The following is a 20,997-nucleotide window of genomic DNA, read 5'->3' as shown; positions in this document are numbered from 1 at the left end:
CTGACATCAATACTTTTCAAATGTAAATAAAAAGAATCAAATGATAAACAGTTGTACCCAGAAGACGAAGAATTATATGATAATTGGTTATTTTGCCGTTGATTACATTGAAGTAGAAAATGACCAGATAATAAATGAACATAAAATAAATGACATTAATAAGAAAATGAAAAAAAAAAATAAAAATAATACGTGCTACCAAACCTTTTTATTAACAACAAAGATGAATAAATAATAATAATAATAATAATGAATAAAAAGAACCAAACAGTATAAACACACAGTGTTAAATGGATTTAAAAAAATTGTACCCAGAAGATGAAAAAATATTTGTTAATGGCTTACTTTGCTTTTGAAATAATTCTAATAATAGAAAATAAACGAATGATCAATGGGCATATAATAAATAACAATAGAAAATAAAAATAAAAAATAATACATATTTGCTACCAAATTATATTATGATTATGAACAACCAAGATTACAGATTACAGATGTTCAATTTTAAAAATTTTAATCTTATGAGGGCCACATAAGGGAAGAGTTTTTAACTGTGTTAGAAAAGGCACAAATTTTTCCTAAATCACTTAACTTACATTTTGTTTTCTACCAAAAAAGCAGCCACTTGTAACTACAACGCACAGAACTCTAGAACTAAGCGGCTACAATTTTTCTTTTTGACTTGAAGAAATAACAAAGAATGCTCGTCGAATAAATTATTTCCTAACAAGTATTCCAACGAAGATCATATTGGAAAACAAATTTTTTTTTTGTTCGACACTGTCAGAATTTGAGAATTTTCTCCTGTGTGAACGGATTTTGATAAATGTTACAACTTGTCAAAACGAAACGTCAAGCTAATTTTAAACATTTTAAGCGATTTGGAGCCTTTAAGGCGCTCGTCGAAAAAAAGAAAAGTTTCTCTCGCGTTTTAAATTGGCCCACTCATACCAAAAAAGCCCAATTTACACACGAACTCGTTAAATACTCTACTATTACAAGAGGAATTGATCCAAATCCAAGAATTATGTACCATCAGATCAGGTCAGAAATATTCTTCTTAAAAATGATTTTATGAAGTCCTAAAGAATATCTTCTCATCGCAATATATGTTGACTCCTGAATTCGTAGTATTTTTTAACTTAAGTAGGGATTAAAATTAATTAACTGTAGATTAGTAAAAAAGTTGTACTGAGATTTTTTTTTTTATTTATAGAATTAGAAAAACAAAGTCGGTGTCATTCTTTTTGATAATTCAAATTTTTTGCGTAGCTTCTCTTTTCCAATTGTGACGAAGAAGATTCATTTATCGTAGTTTGATTTCTTCATGGGATAACCCTATTAAAAGAAAATCTAAAAAATTAATCTTTTTTTCTATCATCTTTGAAAATGTAATTTATTTCTAATCTACCAAATAAAGACGTCAACGAAAAATTGACTTTTTAATTTTTAGTAAACATAAAAAAAAATGGAAAAACATATTTTCCAAAAGAGCTCAGCTGTAGAACACTTATAATAACAAACATTTTATTTTGAAATTGGGCTGGGAAGGCGTTGGAAACCGTCAGTTGTTGTGCTTTTTTAAAGCGTAGATTAATTGGAGCATCTTGACAGCTAATCTAAAATTTAGAACCAAAAAATCTTTGTTTTCTTCTTTCTTTGCAATGTTTTACATTAAAAATAGAATAACTTAACGATTCCTATTCTCGAAGCAAATATCTAAGGGCACCCTTTGCTGAAACAAACATATTCAATTATGTCCCGATTAAATATAAAATGGCGTTCGTGTCAAACGGCGGGAAATTCAAACTTTACACTCTTCTAACGGTTTAATCTTTCCAAAAATAAAAGATATTTTTTGGTGCATAAGTCCAGTTAGAGTTCAATCTTTGTACAAGTTTTGCAAGAATGTGGTGTTTTACACAGTGAACATTAATCTACAGAGAAACTTTAACGGTAATTCATTCTAGAAAAAAATTAAATAATAATCTACGATTCATTACTTAAAATAAAATACATTATTTTTTAATTTTCCACTTACAAAATATTGACACTTCATTAATAATTTGATTCCAGGTAAACAACATTTTATGTAGTGACAGCTGTGATTTAATCTAAGCAATTTCTCGGCTGTCGGCACCGAATTTTTAACATTTCAAGTGTTTTTAGCAAAATCGTAAAAAAATTTATCTACTTTATTTGTGATTCTCATTGAAGTAAATTATTTGAAATTTATTATTAAGATCATCACAGGTGGGGTCTGATTAAGTAAGTCAGGTTTGGGTAATTTATATTTTTCACTTTTTTTTTTTTAATTTTCAATACTAAAAATGAATGAATGAATTAGATTGGGTTAGGTTAAGTCAAGTTTAGATCAGCCCACTCTTTTTCTAATTTTTAAAAGGCAAATTAGGTAAATCATTAAGGATTTTTTTGGAAATTTGTTTCAAGTAGAATTTAAAAAGTTTTTGGTCAGGTTAGAATAGGTCAACTTCAGTTTCTCATAATTGTTATTAAATTTCAAATGTGACAAAAGGCACTACTACACTGATACTGTAATTATACTCTTAACCAGAATTTAGACAGCCGGTATGTGCAAAATTTGCATATTTTCTAAAGAACTGATTGAACTTATACCAAAATTGATTGACATTAAGTTGCGAGTTAAGTCGTTGCTAAAACAAATGTTTTCCATAAAGAAATATTTCAATTGGTATATTTTTGCAGAAGTTATCGCGAATCAAAAAATTCCATAAAACTATGAATATTTACAAAACCACTGGTCCAATTGCCACCAAACATAATGGGCCTGGGAACCCTTGCAGAGACAAATATATAAAAATTAACTAAATTAATATTTTTTATTTAATTGAGCTTGGAAAAAAAATTTAGAAGAAAAATGATTTTTAAAATAGAACAAATTTTCCTGGATCTGATTTATTATGATCGTGAGAATTTATTCTGGTCCAATTGCACTGAATTTTATAAATTAGACGAAAGTTGCCTAACAATTTTTTAAGAAGAATTAATTCTACTGTAAATGGAAATGCTAAATTGTAGATAGTTACAGATGTCTGCGAATGGTAAAAATTAAGAAAAAGACTTGGTAACGTTAACAGGAACGATTAAATAGTCGATTAAAATTCATTTCATGGTGTTCATCACTGGGACCTTGGGGCTACACCATTATGAATTTAAAACGTATTAAATAAAAATTTGTAATAGGTAAAAATACCATTAATTACTATTAGGCATATTAGGAAAGGTTTATCAATGAGCAGATGCTGAAGTAGGTACGCAATTATGTAAATGACAGTTTATTATAATTTATTCAATCGTTTATGGATATTTACAATTTTACAAAATGCAAAGACGGCTACACGTTAATTGGAATATTATCCCAATCACGAACTAGGCCTATAAAACATGGGATGAGACTAAAATAGCTATAAACAGAAAAATATACGGAGTTTTTCATTCATCCAAAAAAATTTCGAGACAGTCAAGTACAAAAATGAGATGTGTCGAATATTTTCTAAAAAAATCGTTATAGGTATCTCACCCCCTAGAATTCCAATTTTCTGGATAATTAAATATTAAAGTTAAAAATTCAATTGAAAAATGCTTCAAAATATTTTCAAACTTTTCTTGCCTGACTATTTATAATTTTTTTCACTACTAGTCTTAGAAGGCGTCATTATTGACTCTCGAACTGAACCCAGAAGTAGAATTTCTCTCCTACTAGTTAATAATTGTTCTTTATTAACCAGTGGTTAATAATGAACAGCCATCACCTAGCAACGAAAGATTTTCTGTGATTTTCATTGGTTAACGTAGACAGACGATTTTCAATTTTCATAGCAACCGTTGAAAAATGAGAACTCGGATCGTCGCATCGGACAAAATAATTTAATTAATAATTATTATTAGAAAGGGTTTTAACGTACTTATCTAGTAGTGAAAAAAATAATATATACACCACGGTAGAGAAGACAATTTTAAGCTTCGCTTCTCGGGGAATAAACTACCTCGGCTTAAAAAAATGTCTTCTCTACCTTGGTGTATAATTACTATAACAGAATAGAAAATAAAACTATGAAAATATTCTAGCAGTTCTAGCATTTTTACATATTTTTAAATTACATTGTCTCATCTTGTAAATTATATCTTTTATTATGAAATGTGCACAAGCCGTAGAATTAATTTTAATTTTGTTTTACTGAGCAAGTGATAAATAGCTGTGGAAGTATAGTATGTTCCTTTTAAAAATGGGGATGGCAGAAACAGTGTCTAGTCAGTAAACCAAAGAAGTAAAAATCCTTGTAATAAAACTGTTCTCTTTTACATAGAAGAGTGAAAAATGTGGGAAAATTTTTACAGTAAAGAGAATGTATGTATTAAAAATCTCTTAATTTTTTTTTTATTGTCCAATAATTGGTAAACGAAGAAACTCCTGAACTTGAAATTGCTAAAAGCAACCGTTTTGACATAAATAATTGCGGTGGAGATATTTTTCCTGTAGGTAATTTCACAGCAACGCAAATGCTTAGTCTTCAGAACGAAAGCGCTATGCCAGACTTGCGATGGTCTGGCCGAGATAATGTTGGAACTTATTACTCTCATTTAAATAAATAAGAAAATCTAATTATGGCAAATTAATTACAAATTGCAATAACAATTAGCTGCTAGGAACTAGTTATTAGCGATGTACACATTCTTTCCGCACAATAACGGCCACATATTTATTATTGGTGGTGATTGAAATACCGACGTACGCACGATTATTATTACAATAACAGCTCACACGGAAAAAATTATTTTACACGCTACCGCTCATAAAATTATACACGACATTAACTGATAATTATCGTAATTTTATTGTTACTATAATTCACTCTTGTCTAGGCTCGCGAATCGAACGGCGCGACAGTGCGTACCTGCCTGCAACGTGTGCTCGCGCCTTTAGCAACCTCTTCAAACAGTGAATGCTTTATTATGAATTAATTTATACAGCAAACGGTGAGTTAATAGAATTAACCGGTTGTCGCGTTGAAAACGCTCAAAACCGGTAAAAATTATTTATTCTTCTCTGCTTTAATTGGAATCTTAGTGCGGCAAGTTTGTCAAAATTTTTTAATTGAATCGCGTGAAATATGTTTCAGAGCGACTGATCCGGACGCACGTTATTAATGTACAGTGTCCGACAGAATTGATGGCGCACTGAAAACGAACAACTTTGGAGCGATTTAGTTAATATCTTGCACAACACGCAATGTCAGTCTCACCGTTATCTCATCTAAATCATCTAATGGTAACAGAGGTGTTCAAACATCTCAATAAGTCTTTTCGAGACGAACATATTTTCGATATACAGTGTGGTCCGAAAGAATAAATTCTGAAAATGTGGGGGACAGTTGCGACATTAATGGACCTCCTGGGACCAGTTTCGCCAAAGATGCGGAAAGCGGATGTCCATAGATTAATTTAATAGGTGCCGACAAAGTGCCAGTCAAAATAAAAACGAAACGTTCGCGCAAAAATCCATTAAAATATTTAACGTCTGACATTTAATTTCAACAATTTTCATTAAAATTAAGCTGGTAGCCTTGTTTGAAATTCATTAAATTAGTTACATTGCCACCTATCATTCAGTACGTTCGATCGCAAACTTCACACTAAATTATGGGTTGATGACAGCATCATTTCGTCATCCTGTATGTTAAGAGTAAGGTAACAGGATTGCGCAACTTACCTGTTGCTGGGACGAATTTACCAGAATTTTTTCTTTATCTCAATTATTTTGATACGGAATTGTTTATCTGTTAATTATGAAGAAAAGTACAAAGAGTGAACTACCTGGAACAATTCGATTAGTTTGACTTATCTTGAATAAGTCAGGACTTAGTCAGGTGGTGGTTAATCATAGTGGTAAACGGTTGTTAGATTCTGGCTAATTAAATGTGTATGAGATGACCGCAAATTAATATTTCCCAATGCTTGCAAAATTTTACGAAATGTAGTTTGCAGGCATTTCCAGTTACACAGTGACACATTTATTTTAGACAATTTGATTAGTCCGGATTTTCTTCTAATGGTAAAATTTTCAAATAACGTATATGTTAATAGAGTAAAAATAAAAAAAACATATTAGGATATATTTTTTAATTTACCGCTTCGGAATTTATTTATTATTTTTTGTTTATTTTTCCAGTTTAATGTACAGAGGCTTCAGGACGCCCACTCCCTATCCCAGCCCAGTTCTAGTGGGACAGTTAGTGCTAGTGTCGGAGGGTTGGGGGACTCACACCCGGTTTCGGGGCACAGTCTCTACCTCCAAGGTTCTGCACACAGTTCGGGGGGTTCCGTCAGTTCGACGGGAGGCGCCTCCCCAACCAGTCCCCTCAGACCAGGTAAAGAAGAAGATTGCAGTTTGCACGGCAGGAGTAGCACGGAAGGTAAATTATTCTAAAATCAGCACAGAGCTCACGAAAGATTTTTCTATAGTTTACTAGTGGACCTAATTAACGGATCGGATACGATAATAATATTATATTATAGCAAATATAAAACAGAAGTCTTTACATGGTAGATACTTTAAAGAACTGGAACAATCAGAAATTAATATTCAGGCTTCTCATGCATGGCTTAAGAAATCAAATATTCACCCTGAGACTGAGGGTTTTATATTTGCAATACAAGATCGTGTTATCAATACAAGAAATTATAAAAAACACATATGTATGCGGTTTGCAATCGATCATTGATAAATGTAGGATTTGCGGAACTGAACATCATTTCTTCTTGCACCGTTTTGGCTCAAAGCGAATATAAGAAACGTCATGATCATGATATATTCGCTAAAATTGTACACATGAATTTAGCTGTTAAATTCAATTTATTAAAGGACACACAACCACATTATTGTTATAAACCAGAAAGTTGTTTGGAAAATGACAATTACAAATTATATATCGATTTTGCCACTTATAATTTCAGCAACGGGAATAGTACCGCAATCTCTTTTTAGTTAGTAGTTGAAATTCAAAAAGGTATGTTATTATACTCATGTCATATCGTGAGGAAGTTCCTTAACATTTACACAGAACATAATATAAAAACACAACAAAGTCAAAATGTGGAGGCGAGACGCCGGTAATTATGTTGATAAGCACTGTACTATTACTTGATAGTATTATTCGTAATAGTGTATGTACTCCGGCAAAATTGCCGTGCCGCCGGGTGGTGGAGGGAAATTTTAATAATAATAAGTGAAGTAATGTAATGACAAATAAGTGTTCTTTATAAAAGAAAGCAAGTAAATGATATTTTTTTTGGTATAGATTTATCAGTAAAATAAATTTAAATTCCTCAAAATACGCTAGCCAAATTTAAGAAATCTTAAAATATTGGGTACTATTAGAAAAGATTAAAAATAATAATAAATCTTTTAGATTTGAAAATACGGGGGCTCAAAAGGTGCAGCTTTTATCACATTTATTTTAAATATTAAAAAAGATTTTGACTATTTGTCATCTTTTACTAGTCAGTGCTAAATATAATAAATCTGAATGATTGTGATCAGGTTTGCAATTATTTTTTTTCATAATTTCCAGAATTTCTAAGAGGCGATTTTATGTCGCTTTACGTCAAATAACGTGTGGGACCATGTCTTTGACTTTTCTTTCTTATTTCCCTGGAAATATTTATTTGCAAACTATTTATTGGGATACATAGAATGTTTTAAATGTTGTTATATTTTTGCAAATGGTGCCTGTAATCGGACGTGTGTGGCTGTGTTATTTTTGGGTAATTTTGGTGAGTTTGCTTTTGATTTTAATTACAAAATTGCAATAATCTGATACCTCATTTCGTTTCCTGAATATCTATCATATTCATTTAAAATTAAGTTTTCTATATAAAGAGAAATTTGAAGAAATTGTTTCTCAACGGTAATCGAAACAACTCTTTGTTGACTGATAACGCTACCTTATCGCGCCTCCTGCGAGGCGGGTGTCGGCTATTGGAGATATCCCTCATCGCTTCGCTTCTACGTCTTTTATCATCTTCTTGTTGTTTCACTTTTTTGAAATACTTTTGCTAATTTTACTAATTCAATTCCTGAAGAGGAAGGGTGTAAATATTTAGCATCTAGTTTTGACATAGATGCAAAATGATTTGTCCTCGAGCATGTCTAAATTCTTTTCTTGAGGAAAAACACTCAGAAATCCTTGAAAATTTAAATACGATTTTCCTGACTTTAAAAACTGACTTTATCCAAATAAAAGAAGAAAAATTAAAACCACTTCAGTTGCTTGCGGCGACTCCGGCGACCTTGGCGCCCCCAGCCTAATCAAGATGTATCTGTTGTAAAATCTGATATTAATTCGAAGATCAATCCGATCGAATCCCAACTGAATGTAACTGAACTAAAAACTGTCAACGAAGTTGGATTGCTTATAGGTTCTTCCTCAAAGGAAGACAATGCTCGTTTTAAAAGGATGGCTGTAGAAAAGCATGGTGCAAATTATGACATACATGAGGTGAGGGGTATCTTGCCGAGAATAAATGTTGTTGGTATGACTAAAATGTATAAATGCACCCAGAGGGGCATAATAAACTGTTTCATGACCCATGACAAATAATAATTTCCACCAGTGGCGGTGCAAAGAGGGGAATTCAAAATGCTTAAATTGCAACAGGTGTTAAAGGTTATATTTTTTGGAACGATTTCTTAAATCGGTCGATAAAGCAATACAGAATATTAATTACATATCAATCTCAATGACATCGAGGACTTACAGTGTTTTTCTTTTGGTTTTCCTCTTTTGTCAATTGTATTTCACGATTTCTCAAAACTATTTCATATTTACGTTACTTTGACATTCAATAGAGATAGGAAATGGTTTTGAGAAATAGCGAAATACAATTGACAAAAGAGGAAAACCAAAAGAAAAACAGTGTAAAGATAAAGTGCCCCACAGGTTAGTCGTAATGTTTAAAAAAATTAAATATCGTTATCAGGAAGTTGAGAATTTTGAGAATTTAATTTGGAAAAACTTTTTCAGTTATACCTATCTACTTAAATTTACTACTATTGAAAATGTTTGAGTTTCTTTCTCCGTGGTTGAACAAGAAAAATGTCAATCTATGTCAAAAGATGACAGTTTACAAATATAAACTGACCTGTTCCAAGATCTTTGCCAAAAATGTTATTTCTAACTTTACACTCGCACTGTATATGTAATAGACATAAAATAGACATATCAGGTAAAAATATGGGAACAAAATTAACAAGGATGTTTAAGTCCTTGTTAATTTTGTTCCCATATTTTGAATGAAATTCGCTCGTACTTTCTAGCTGTTCAACATGGCATACCTAAATAAAGACAAAGAAAACAAATATGTAACAGAGTGTTATTTAGGAATACTATGAGAATCACAGGAGTACAAAATCATGTGGAATAAGGAATAGTGCTATAATATGGGTAAAGACATCGGTATACAAAACCATACATGACTTCCATGTTCCATGTTCTAAAATCAATTTTCAAAACAATAATTATTATAATAAGAAAAGTTTTAGTAGAATTTGTCAGAAAGCTCTTATACTCGTACTTGGACGATTATAGATTATAGATATATTTTTTATTTAGACACCCAATTTGTACAAAACTGCGAATAATTTCAAAATAACTAACCGAATTGTCATCAAAATTAATAGACCTTGAATTCTTACTAAAGTAAAAAACATTCAATCGGTAGTTTTTTGCAGAAGTTATGGCAAGCAAAAAAAAATAGAAAAGATATTTAATGCTTGTAGAGATACGGAATATCCATATTTTTAGAAATAATGTGGAAAAATTAATGGAATGACAAGGTGAAAGAGAAGAGTTTAAAAATAGGGAGGGAACAATTTTTAAAAGTTAAACATAAATTGATAAATAAGTTGTTTACAAATTTGAAAAGTGTTCAAGATGAAAGTTCCCAACAATCGTCAACAGTCGACGACGCAACTCATCTCGTTAGTAGTAGTTCTGGTGGAACAATAAAACGACTTCTCTTGATGGACTTACCGAAAAACACGTCGCTTTGACTTCTTCGTTGGAAGAGCATAAATCTCAATCGCCGCAGTAGTTATATTTTTATTCGGACACGCCGTGTATCTGATTTCCCGTGGCGGACCTCCGAATTTCTGTCTTACCAGTGGAAATATTTAAACGTCTGGCGTATAATTTGTCACTACTAGTATGGCCCCTTCAGCACACAACACTTTTTCTTACCCTGTTTTTAAAGATATATTTCAAAAAGCAAATATCTCAAGAATTTTGCCCTGTTGTTAAGGTATATTAAAAAAGTTAAAATTTCCCTTCAGCTCATGAGGCTATGCTGAATGTCAAGGCACTTCAGCCTGTTTTAAGGTATTTGTAAAAAGTTTGTTTTTGGGTTATGAAGCTGTGCTGCATTTCGAGACAAATCAAAAAATTTCAAAGCATTGCGGCCTGTTATTCGAGAATTTAGGATAAAGTTAATTGGTTAATTAGATACAGTGACGGCTCGTGTTTCGCGAATATGGGTCGGCCGAACATGGGTAGATCGGTAAAGCTCTAATTAGTCAATTTAACTTTTTGATAGGCATCCGCGTGACAAATGTAGGTTCATAATTAAAAAAATGTTACATAGTAAAACTAACAAGTGCAAGTGCACTTGGCTGCCCGTTAACCATATATTTTTCTGGTACAGAGTTTTAGAAAACGCGCGATTATGACCACTTTTCGATTGTATTAAATCAACCATTGAGGGTTATGGAACTGGCAATTTCTTCACAAATATTTTGTCATCATAAGACAATGTATGAAATTTATTTACCAATAAATAGTTAATCAAATCGGCATTGGTATCTTTTACATTTGCCATTGTCGGTGTGTTTACCTACTTACCACTTACACTCACAATTTAAATAATACTATAATAATTAATAACAGATTAAACACACAAAACAGAAACAAAAGACGATACGTTAAACGGTTAGGAGCAGACGTGAATTTGAAATTAAGGAATTAAACTACGCAAACGCAAACTCTAAGGTTCTCGATGATAAATAAGGTAGCGACAACTCATTGTTTTACGGGATGTTTGTATCGTGTCACGGGATGTTTGTATCGTGTCGATTAACTTGCATAGACTCCAAATTAAGTGAGATGGAAATATTGGCGCAACCGTTGTCGTTACCTTAGCAAACTCAGTTTAGCAGCGCCACAGCGCTGCAACAGCTATCGGCCAAATTAACTTTTGCCGGGGTTGTGTGAAACGAGCTAAGCTATCCGTTACAAGTTACAGCAACATAACTTAAGATTGGTGAGACGAGACAGCTGGACGTACTTCTGAACGTATTCATCGTTTCAAAATCGCAGTGCAAAGATTAGTCTGTGTGCACTCGGCAAATACGTCACTGGCCGACCCTTCCCCTTCCTTGGCCGAATGTATTTATTACCTATTTAATAAACACTTGCCGCAGGAGCCTAGGAACGGCTTTGTCAATTATTGTCGTAGTTTTGTAAATATTCGTATGCATTTAATTTTTGTAATGGTGAAAAAATAACTTTAACTTCAATATCTAATTTAAATTGGTCTTAACTGAGGCAATTAAAAAAAAACGATGAAGGCGAACAGACATCATAATTTATGTTTAGTAGAATTTTGCGTTTATTAAGTGGATTTTTATTTACACACACTTTTTTTTTTAAAACTATCCTGGATGCGTTTAGGTATTTATACTACATAATATGTGTATTTACAGCACATACGGTACACAGTACAATGTAATTAGGTACGAGACAGAAATGTAAATTGTAATTTAAGTTGTTATTTGTGTTTGAAGAAAAATAACGTAAACATTTTTTTATCAGAAAGTATGAAAATAAAATTCGTAATTATGTGTGGTACGGCCCGGCCGACTCTGCCGCCCCTAACGAGCCGTCACTGATTAGATAAAATATATATTAAAATTGCTTCACTCGAAATCTTCATACAGGGTGTATCCGAATTCGACCGACAAACTTTCAGGGCAGATTCTATGATCAAAAATAAGCATAAAACTCTTAATACATATGGGGTCAAAAATGCTTAGTTTGCGAGATAATTGACTACAAAGTTCTACCAGCAGCAAAAGGAATCGGGTGGAATTTTTTGATGAAACGTACAAAAATAAAAACGAGCTATATACAATTTACAAAAATTGTCAAAATTTCGCCCCCATGTTCAATGCACAGATAACCCCATAAAATCCAAGGAATTCAGATCGTAATTGTTTTTACGTTTTTGTTTGTTATCTCGCAAACTAAGCGTTTTTGACCCCATATGTATTAAGATTTTTTGCTTATTTTTGATCGCAGAATCTGTCCTGAAAATTTGTCGGTCGAATTCAGATACACCCTGTATACATATTTGTAATCAATGCCATATGCATTTTCACCATCCGGGTAAACTATTTATCATTTCTTATATAAAATTTAAAAGTATAATAACATTCGGGAAGGCCAAAGTATAAACGATGTTCTGTCCAACCATCACATCCTTTAATGTTTCTAACCTTTTTAGAAAATGATTAAAAACTTCTGCCCTGTTTTTAAAGATATATTCAAAAAGCAAATATTTCAATGATTTTGTCCTGTTTTTAAGGTAGTTTTTAAATGGAAATAAATAAATGCTTTTTATTTATTGATTTCTAAATATTTGGCCGATCTTTTGCGCTACTAGTGATATTTTTTTTGTTTCATACGCCTACTGCAATTTTTCAAAATTGATAAGAAAAAAATGTCGGAAACCTCATTTTTTCAAATGGCAACTACTTTTTTGTAAAAACTCTTTCATCGTTTGCTAAATGCCCTTGAGCGTTATATTCGAAAATATAAAATGTCAAACCATTGAATGATCGAACTCTACTTGCTGCGACGTACAATTGTCAATTGACCACGTGTAAAAACTGGCTGTCTCAATAAAATTGCAATTTTTTCTAATGTTTGTTTTTGAGACTTATTTGTTGACATCGCAAATGCAGGTATAATTTAAAATTGAGTTCTTTGAAAGTTAAATGGTAAAATAGGAATATGTTAAATTTATACGTGGAATCAAAATTCTCTTATTGCCTGCGGTTCCAGTTAAAACTTCGCAATCGATAGCATTACGATGCATAAATTTGATGCGCATTCTTGTTCCATTGACTAATGCTTCCTTTGTATTTAAGTTTCTGATCGATAAAAGGATGCAATTAACTTTCAATACTAACTATTTCCAGCAAAGAGTAAGTATTGCTATCCAAAGAGGAAATGCTGCTAGTGTTTTGGGAACTGTGGCCAAAAGCTCAGGACTAGAAGAAGTTTTTTATTTGTTTAAAATTTAGTTTACATATCATATAAATATTATACATTATTATCAATAAAAGTTTATATAAACTAGTTTGTTAATGAAGGCCATTAATAACCGAAGCTGTGTAAAGCACGAACGAGTGTAGCGAGTGAGTGCCTTTAATAGTTGAGATTGATCAATCGCCCATTAACAAACGAGTTAATTACAAAATCAATACTAACTTATGTGGTGGCAAACCACTAATACGAGTAGTTAAAGAATTTTGTGTCTCACTCCGAAGATTTTTTTTATAAATAATCTAAATAAACTCCCTCTTGGAGTGGCTTTCACTGAGGGGCGATTAAACATAGACGATAGTAGCGTTTTTTAAACTTTTTTTGGTGTTTTTGGTATGTAAGTGCATACTTGTGATACATTGTTCTTTTCACAATAAAATCTCTATCAGAATTGGTAAAAAGAATTGTGTTGTGTTCGCATTTGAAAAAAATTTTTTTTGACAGTTTAGCCTTGAAGCCCTTGGGGCTATATGTGAATTTATTAGGGCCTTTTGTAGCCTATTCACAACCATTTAATTTGGTGTATAAATAATTAAAATCCTCGGATAAATAAGGGAGTTATGGACTCGTCTTCTTTTTTGGGCACACCTTTGTATTAGACATACATTAAATTAAATCAAATAAAACATTCATTGTTTACGTTCATACACTGTAAAAAATTAGCGGAGTAAATGCGGAGTGAATTTGGGGCGAATGCGGAGTGGATGATTTGTAATTGATTTAAACTGCGCTCTGCGCAATCTCATTTAGTGCGATTCTGTTTCAAAATTTAGCAATATTGTTATTGAACAACATTGATTTTGCATAGATCAAACCAATCAACAGCTTCATATCATAGCAACTACAACCTTATTATATAGCAATATTGGTAAATTTTAAAACAGAATCGCACCAAATATGTTATTACTTATTATTACATATTTGTCATTTGTTTTTCCAGCCAACTTAATTTGGTTATTACATTGTAACGCAATGAATTTTAATAGCTTCTCGCTTGGCGCTCGTCATTTGTTTCAAAATGTAGTGTTATTTTTTTTATTTTTTTTTATTTGAGGTTATACATGTCAGACATTGTTGTTTTCAGAATAAAAATCTCTATCAGAATTACCTACTAAAAAAGGTAGCATTTGAAAAAAAAAAAATTTTGACAGTTTAACCTTGAAGCCCTTGGGGCTTTACGTGAATTTAGTACGCCATTTTGTAGCCTATTCACAACCATTTAATTTGGTGTACCTTTAAAAACAGGGCAGAATTCTTGAAATATTTGGTTTTTTAAATATACCTTTAAAAACAGGGTAAAATATTTAAAAAATGTTGTGTGCTGCAGGGACCATACTACCTAGTAGTTTTGTCATCGGCGTATTACGGCATATCTCAAAACCGTAATTTACGAGTCTCTAATAGAGATAACCGCGGGAGTGTGTGTTGTGTTGTCTATAAAAAAACAGTTAACAGCATCTGAATTTTACGCCTGTCAGTTTATTGTGAAACCGAAACCTTCCGACAGGGCGGTCGTAATTTAGATTGTTTATTGGGGATTTAAAAATAAGCTTGTGACCAGTTTTAATTAATCAGAACCGTGTAAAAGTCAAGAAGCTATAAAACTGTTATTATAAAATACTAATATTTTTATTGAGCTATAAAAATCCAATTTTTTTTTTCGGTGTGGACCCGTCGTAACTTTTCGTTTTGATGTTTATAATCTGTTTTCGGTAATTGAATTTGCTTACCACTGACGGTTCAGGTATTATGTGGGGCCGTTTTTTCAAGGAGGTGGATGACGTGATGTTATTTATTTTATTTTCCGCGTTAGTTACGATGAGCTATTAAAAACTGGCTTCCTCCTGCAGGGCTTTAATGCCGGGATATACTACTCGTCAGATCCAATGCAACACCTTTCATTAACGAGTCAATTAGATTGTTTTCGCCCAACAAGTCAAAAACCTTTAAAATGTTTAGCTTTTTTTTCCTAATCCGACTTTTCAATTGCTAAAATATTTAGGCAACTTGTTTATGAGGATTGAGGAACAATTCCCACTGGTGACGAAATTGGACCTTTTTTTGGAAACATATTCAAGAACAAATAGTGCGTTGTATTCTTTGCGAAGTGGGTTTCAAACGAGGTGTCACTTGGCATACCCTTCCATTTAAAAAAAAAACTTAGGGGTGGTTGCGAGCTTGCGGGAGCAGATATGCAAAAACCATATGCGCCAAATGTGGGCAGGGAAAAACAAAAATCGACCTATTTCGGGATTTTTTTCAAAAATCACCAATGTCCAAGTTATTTTATTCCAGTTAAAGTTTCCACAATGTATATTCCAGAGCACAAGTTTAAAAATCAAACACCTTGAAAAACTTTTTGTAAAGTACTACATAGATTGTACGGTGACTTTACTAAACAATTTGCTTTATTCCAAAGATCATGGCCATAGTTTTCTGGTTCTCTTTTAAATCATCCCCAATGAAGGAAAACTTGTAGACATTTAAAAATTAAGCAACTGAATCGTCCATCATACAGCACGGATTTAGCTCCAAGTAATTATCGTTTGCAAAAGAATAAAATTAAGATCGTCTAAGGAACAGAAATAGGTAAAAAGCGTTCAAAATTTTTTTAACTGAGTATCAGTTTCTCGCATTCAATTAGGACAATAACAATAACGGTCCAGTTGTGGCGATTAAATTTACCATGTGAGAGTATTTTTGTCTGACGAAGGTTCATCATTTGCTCGCAAAATTGGATTTTGGCAGTCCGGGTCTCTGGTCATCCTCTGCTAGTTCTTCGGCCATCTGCATCTTGTAAGGATGCCGCTTTGTAAATTCTCCTGATATATTCTTAAAACAGTAGTTGATATCGTAGTCAAAATGTGGACAAGGAAAAACAATAATTGACCTGTTTCGGGATTTTTTACAAAAATCGTCTATGTCCAAGTTACGAATTTTATTCCACTTAAGGTTTTCACGCTGTATACCTAAGAGGACTTGGTCAAAAACTAATACAAACTTACTTATTGGGTAAAAAGCAGATTGTATGTGTCCCAAACAAGGGTGCTGTTACTGAATCGTATTTTATAAATTCTAGTAAAAAAGTTCCATTAGGACTCGTTTTGGGACACTTGCTATTTATCATTTTTACCAGTTGTCTGTCTAGGTCATTGGGTTCCTCTATCAGTATGTAGATGAAACTGTCATTTTAGCAGAAGGAGAAGACACAAGCTAGCTAAATCTTCATCTGAAATCTATTAAAAATGCTAAATTAGCTCTCTGAAAATAAACTAAAAATAAATATTGATAAAACTGGATTCCTGCTGTTTAGCAGTTCTAAATGTGATGAATCTTTGTATGTTCGCAATAGAAATAGAAGTCATACAAGGCCATGAAAGAATATAAAACAATATAAATAATTGTTAATGAAAATTTAAAAGTTGAAATCGTTAACAATACAACTAAAACTGAAAGATATTTTTCAAGTTGCGTTAATCAACACAAAAACAGTGTGATAAAAGTAATTTGTTATTAAATATGACCTTGTTGAATTTATTCATTACATTCTACGATAAGTTGATTAAGTATTGTGGTATTTGTTATCTCTCACATTAAATTTATAGTAATTATTATTAGTATTGTTGTTAACTAATACAAAGTTGCTGTTAACTAATGAATAATACAAAGGCCAAAGATCTAATTGTATTATACATAAGCTGTAATGGACAGGTTGTGTAGAAGAGGAAATTTCTTCTTTTTTTTTTATTTGCTTATATTTGTTCAAGTTACTTTACTTTAAAATATACAGGTCTCCCAAAAAAAAATAAAAAAAATACGAGTCCATAGCTCCCTTATCTATCGGAGGATTTTAATACACCAAATTAAATGGTTGTGAATAAGCTACAAAATGGCCTACTAAATTTACGTAAAGCCCCAACGACTTCAAGGTTAAACTGTTAAAATATTTTTTTTCAAATGAGAACACATAGGTACTTTTTTTAGTAATTGTGATAGAGAATTTTATTCTGAAGACAACAGTGTATCACAAGTATAATTTCATTTGAAAAAAAAAATATTTTGACAGTTTAGCCTTGAAGCCCTTGGGGGCTATACGTAAATTTATTAGGCCTTTTTGTAGCCTATTCACAACCATTTAATTTGGTGTATAAATAATTACAATGTATACATATCCTACAATTGAATTATGTAGAAATTGAAATTGAAAAACACCTTTCCATTCAAAGATTCCCATATCTTCAAGTTACATTTCTTTAATTTTTATTTAACTGCAGGAAGAAGATAGTAAGGCCAAGATAAGAGAGAAGAGTGAATAATTCTCTTTTTTTGTGGCGTCTCGAAGAGTGATATTTCCCAGAGTGAAAGTCTTCAACACAAAAGTTAGCTCTTTTTTAAACATCGTACCTACTTTAATTTTCTTGAAAAGTGGTAATACACAAAAATTAAATACCGTTGTACTACAAGGAACTATTAATTCATTTATACCTTTCGTGTGGCCAGGAAAACGAAATGAAGAGCTTATCGACAATCCCACTTGCTGTTACTTCTGAGCTGTTGCTGTTGAAACAAGTCTCACCTCTGACCTTGTGCAGGAATTATTCAAATCAAGTTATACGTGTGGAATCTGCGTTCTTCAGTTAGTTGATCTCCAAGACTCCTTTCTTCAAAACATTAATGATTATTTCCGTCGTAATTCCATAGAAGGACTGTCTTCAACGACACGAGTGCTCTTTGGAAGCAAAATTGTTTGCTTCAATCTGCTATGGTAGAATATAGAATCAAAAAGTCTTCACTAAAAGAATATAGATACTGTCTATTGTCAAAGAGATTTTCTCCCTTTCTGTTGACAGCTTGCTCACGTCCAAGCATCTCCTTTCAGTCTGCTCGATAACATCTCACTTTAATCGAATCGATAAAGAATTACCAACTAATGAGCTAAATTAAACGCCCTCCACCAGATCGGAAACATTTGAAACTCCATAAAGTCACAAGAAAAAAATTAAATCAGTTGAGTAAACATTTACCTGAAACCGAAAACCGTATTTTGACAAGACTGACAAAACGTTTGTAGTGAAATATTTACGGAATTTGAAAAAGAACCACCACAACAAACGCATCCGTCGATTGCTCAAGCCTAGACCTGTGCCGGTCTCAAGTTTCCATCGCATCATTTTAATTATTTCCTAATTTCGTCTTAAGCTAATAATTGATGGGAAACGCGGCACCTTTTCTCAGCCATAACGGTAAAAACCTGCCGACACAGGATGGACAACACCGCACAATAAACATGCCCGAATTGTTCCAGTCTCCCCTACTACGTCTAAATTAGGTTTGTTTATAACGGAAAATTTACGAAACAACTCCTACAGCTTTTTGTGAAATATGTGGCCTTCTGCAACATTTATATGGAGTTCCTTCTATTTTTAACAAAATGGTCTCAAGATCAAATAGATAAAAACGAATATATAAAGACACTTAATTCGGAGCCACAAAAATACCGCTAAGAGGTATCTTCTTCTCTTATCTTCTTTAACAGGTCACTAATCTTTAACATTTTAAATCAAATAAAATTTCTTGTTGTTCAGATCATCGCCGAGCTCATCACCGCGGCGATATTTCTTCAGTTTTTTCTCATTCCTAATTTGAATAATGACGTTTTAAAATCCTGTTTTTGAGCATCACTTATGGAAACTCGCGTAAGAAGGACGATCCACTCGTCGGTTCTGTATTCCGACGAAATTTTCTCGAATTTGGACCAATTCCGTTGAGATTATACCAGGCGCATTCTTCGACATTAATTAGTTAAGAAGAAAATGTTGAGCAAAAACCGTCGCTCCGAGTTGGCCAACCTTGAACACATAACCAGAACAATGGCGGTACGGTTTTTATCTTGGCGACTTTACTCGAAACCATCATTGGTCGCGATTCCAGGTACAATATTAAAGAACCATCGCGACGGGCGCAAATTATTGCATTATTGATAAGAAATTTGAACGCCGACCCAATTTGGATCATTAGACACCGGCAAAAAAACAAGAATGTGACAGAAATTTTGATGCTTTTGTTCGTTTTGTGTAACGAACTGTAACAGCCATTAAAATTATGTTGTTTTTGCTTTGGACCATGCTCTGGAAAAATACCAGAACTGTGTTGTTTAAATGGAGCTTTGGCAAAAAACGGTTGGAAAGGTAAACTTTCAAGCGAAGAAAACAAATCGTTGCAGCTTTTTTCAAATTCTGTTATTTGGATTGAGACCCTTTCTCTTTACCTGAATATGGGTTATATAGAAAATTTTATTTAGTCTAGTCTTTCTATGTAGCTGAAGAGTACTAGTTTTCCTCGCATTACTACCATTTAGTGAAGAAACATCGTTTAATTTCTTACAGCACACTAGAGCTGGTCTTCATTTTTTATCTTATAAGCAATAAAGAATTTTTAAACAAAATCCACTACATACTCGTACTGCTTTTAATCTTACTATAAATCACCTCTTACTTTCAGTGGCACTGATTTTATCTCTTGATGATTCTTCATCTTTTTACCTGTGGTACTTAGTTCCACGTTTCAATGTTAACGTTCTTGTTGTTTTCTTCTTTTGGGGGAAGATACCATCGTGGGTGACCAAAGATTCTCAATACTTGCGTGGACTACCTACCGCGTAATTGCGCACCTTAATTAAAATTCTCTTGGTAATGTTTCCATGATTTAAACCACCACAGTATACGAAAGAGACATAAAAACCCGCAGACCGCAGAGAATGTTTTAAGCATTTATAATGATAAGAATGAAAGTGCGACTCACCATAGTGTACGTCAGATATTTAGTTGGCTATAAAAGTGGCATAGAAGAATTTGTTTATATTGTAGTTTAATAATTGTTTAGCAAAATTAGACTTTTCTTGATTTTATTTTTCTGCTTGCAGATCCTCAGCATGGGGTTGATGACGATGACTCCCAAGATGCTGGAAGCTCACGTGCTCAGTACGTTTCTGCAAACTGTGTTGTCTTCACGCATTACCAAGGCGATGCTGCTTCTGTAGTTGATGAACATTTTTCGAGAGCTTTGGATAAAACATCAACGCATACAAAAGGTTAGTTTAAAGCGTGTCTCGACATCTAATCATTAGATCTTTCACACTTTGATTATTTATCTCTTTTATTGAAATCTAGATTTTGGGAAAATTTTGAGTAAAATCACTTCACAGCTTCAACCAGAGTCCTTTTGTGTTATGTCTTTGGTAGTAATTTGTTTACTTGTCCAGAAAAAGTATTGATATTATATTTTGAAAATTTCTGATGGTGCTATAAATAGGTTGTGCCATTAACTCACCATATTACCCAATTAGGTACATGTCGGCTAACGACATAAAATGATCTGAACCGCAGGTGCCTTCGGAGCCCAATAAAACACAAATTGCACCTGTTCGTTTACATAACAGAACTTACCGAAAAATCCTGGCCCATGTCCTGGTCAGTTAAGTGCGAAAAAATGTAACCTCGATGACATAACACGCTCCAAACGGCGTCATTATGATTTTAATGGTCCTGTCGGTGGAATTGCTGGAGAATGCGCTATG

General features: G+C 32.7%; 1 protein-coding gene across 2 annotated transcripts in view; it reads left to right on the top strand.

Annotated features, from left to right (window-relative positions):
* Positions 1–20,997, top strand: part of vg (vestigial) — a 61,245-nt gene that overhangs the window by 23,631 nt on the left and 16,617 nt on the right. Inside the window, exons 2-3 of one of the 2 annotated variants that reach the window (XM_069048329.1) lie at positions 6,212–6,410; positions 20,344–20,511. In XM_069048329.1, the coding sequence (XP_068904430.1) occupies positions 6,212–6,410; positions 20,344–20,511 (367 nt within the window). Of the gene's footprint in view, positions 1–6,211; positions 6,456–20,343; positions 20,512–20,997 lie in introns of both variants that reach the window. The other variant, XM_069048328.1, reaches the window with a different exon arrangement.

Source organism: Tenebrio molitor, chromosome 5 (genome assembly GCF_963966145.1).
Source record: "Tenebrio molitor chromosome 5, icTenMoli1.1, whole genome shotgun sequence".
NCBI lineage: Eukaryota > Metazoa > Arthropoda > Insecta > Coleoptera > Tenebrionidae > Tenebrio > Tenebrio molitor.
The sequence above is the reverse complement of the archived record's forward strand: the minus strand, read 5'-3'. Positions and strand labels throughout refer to the sequence as shown.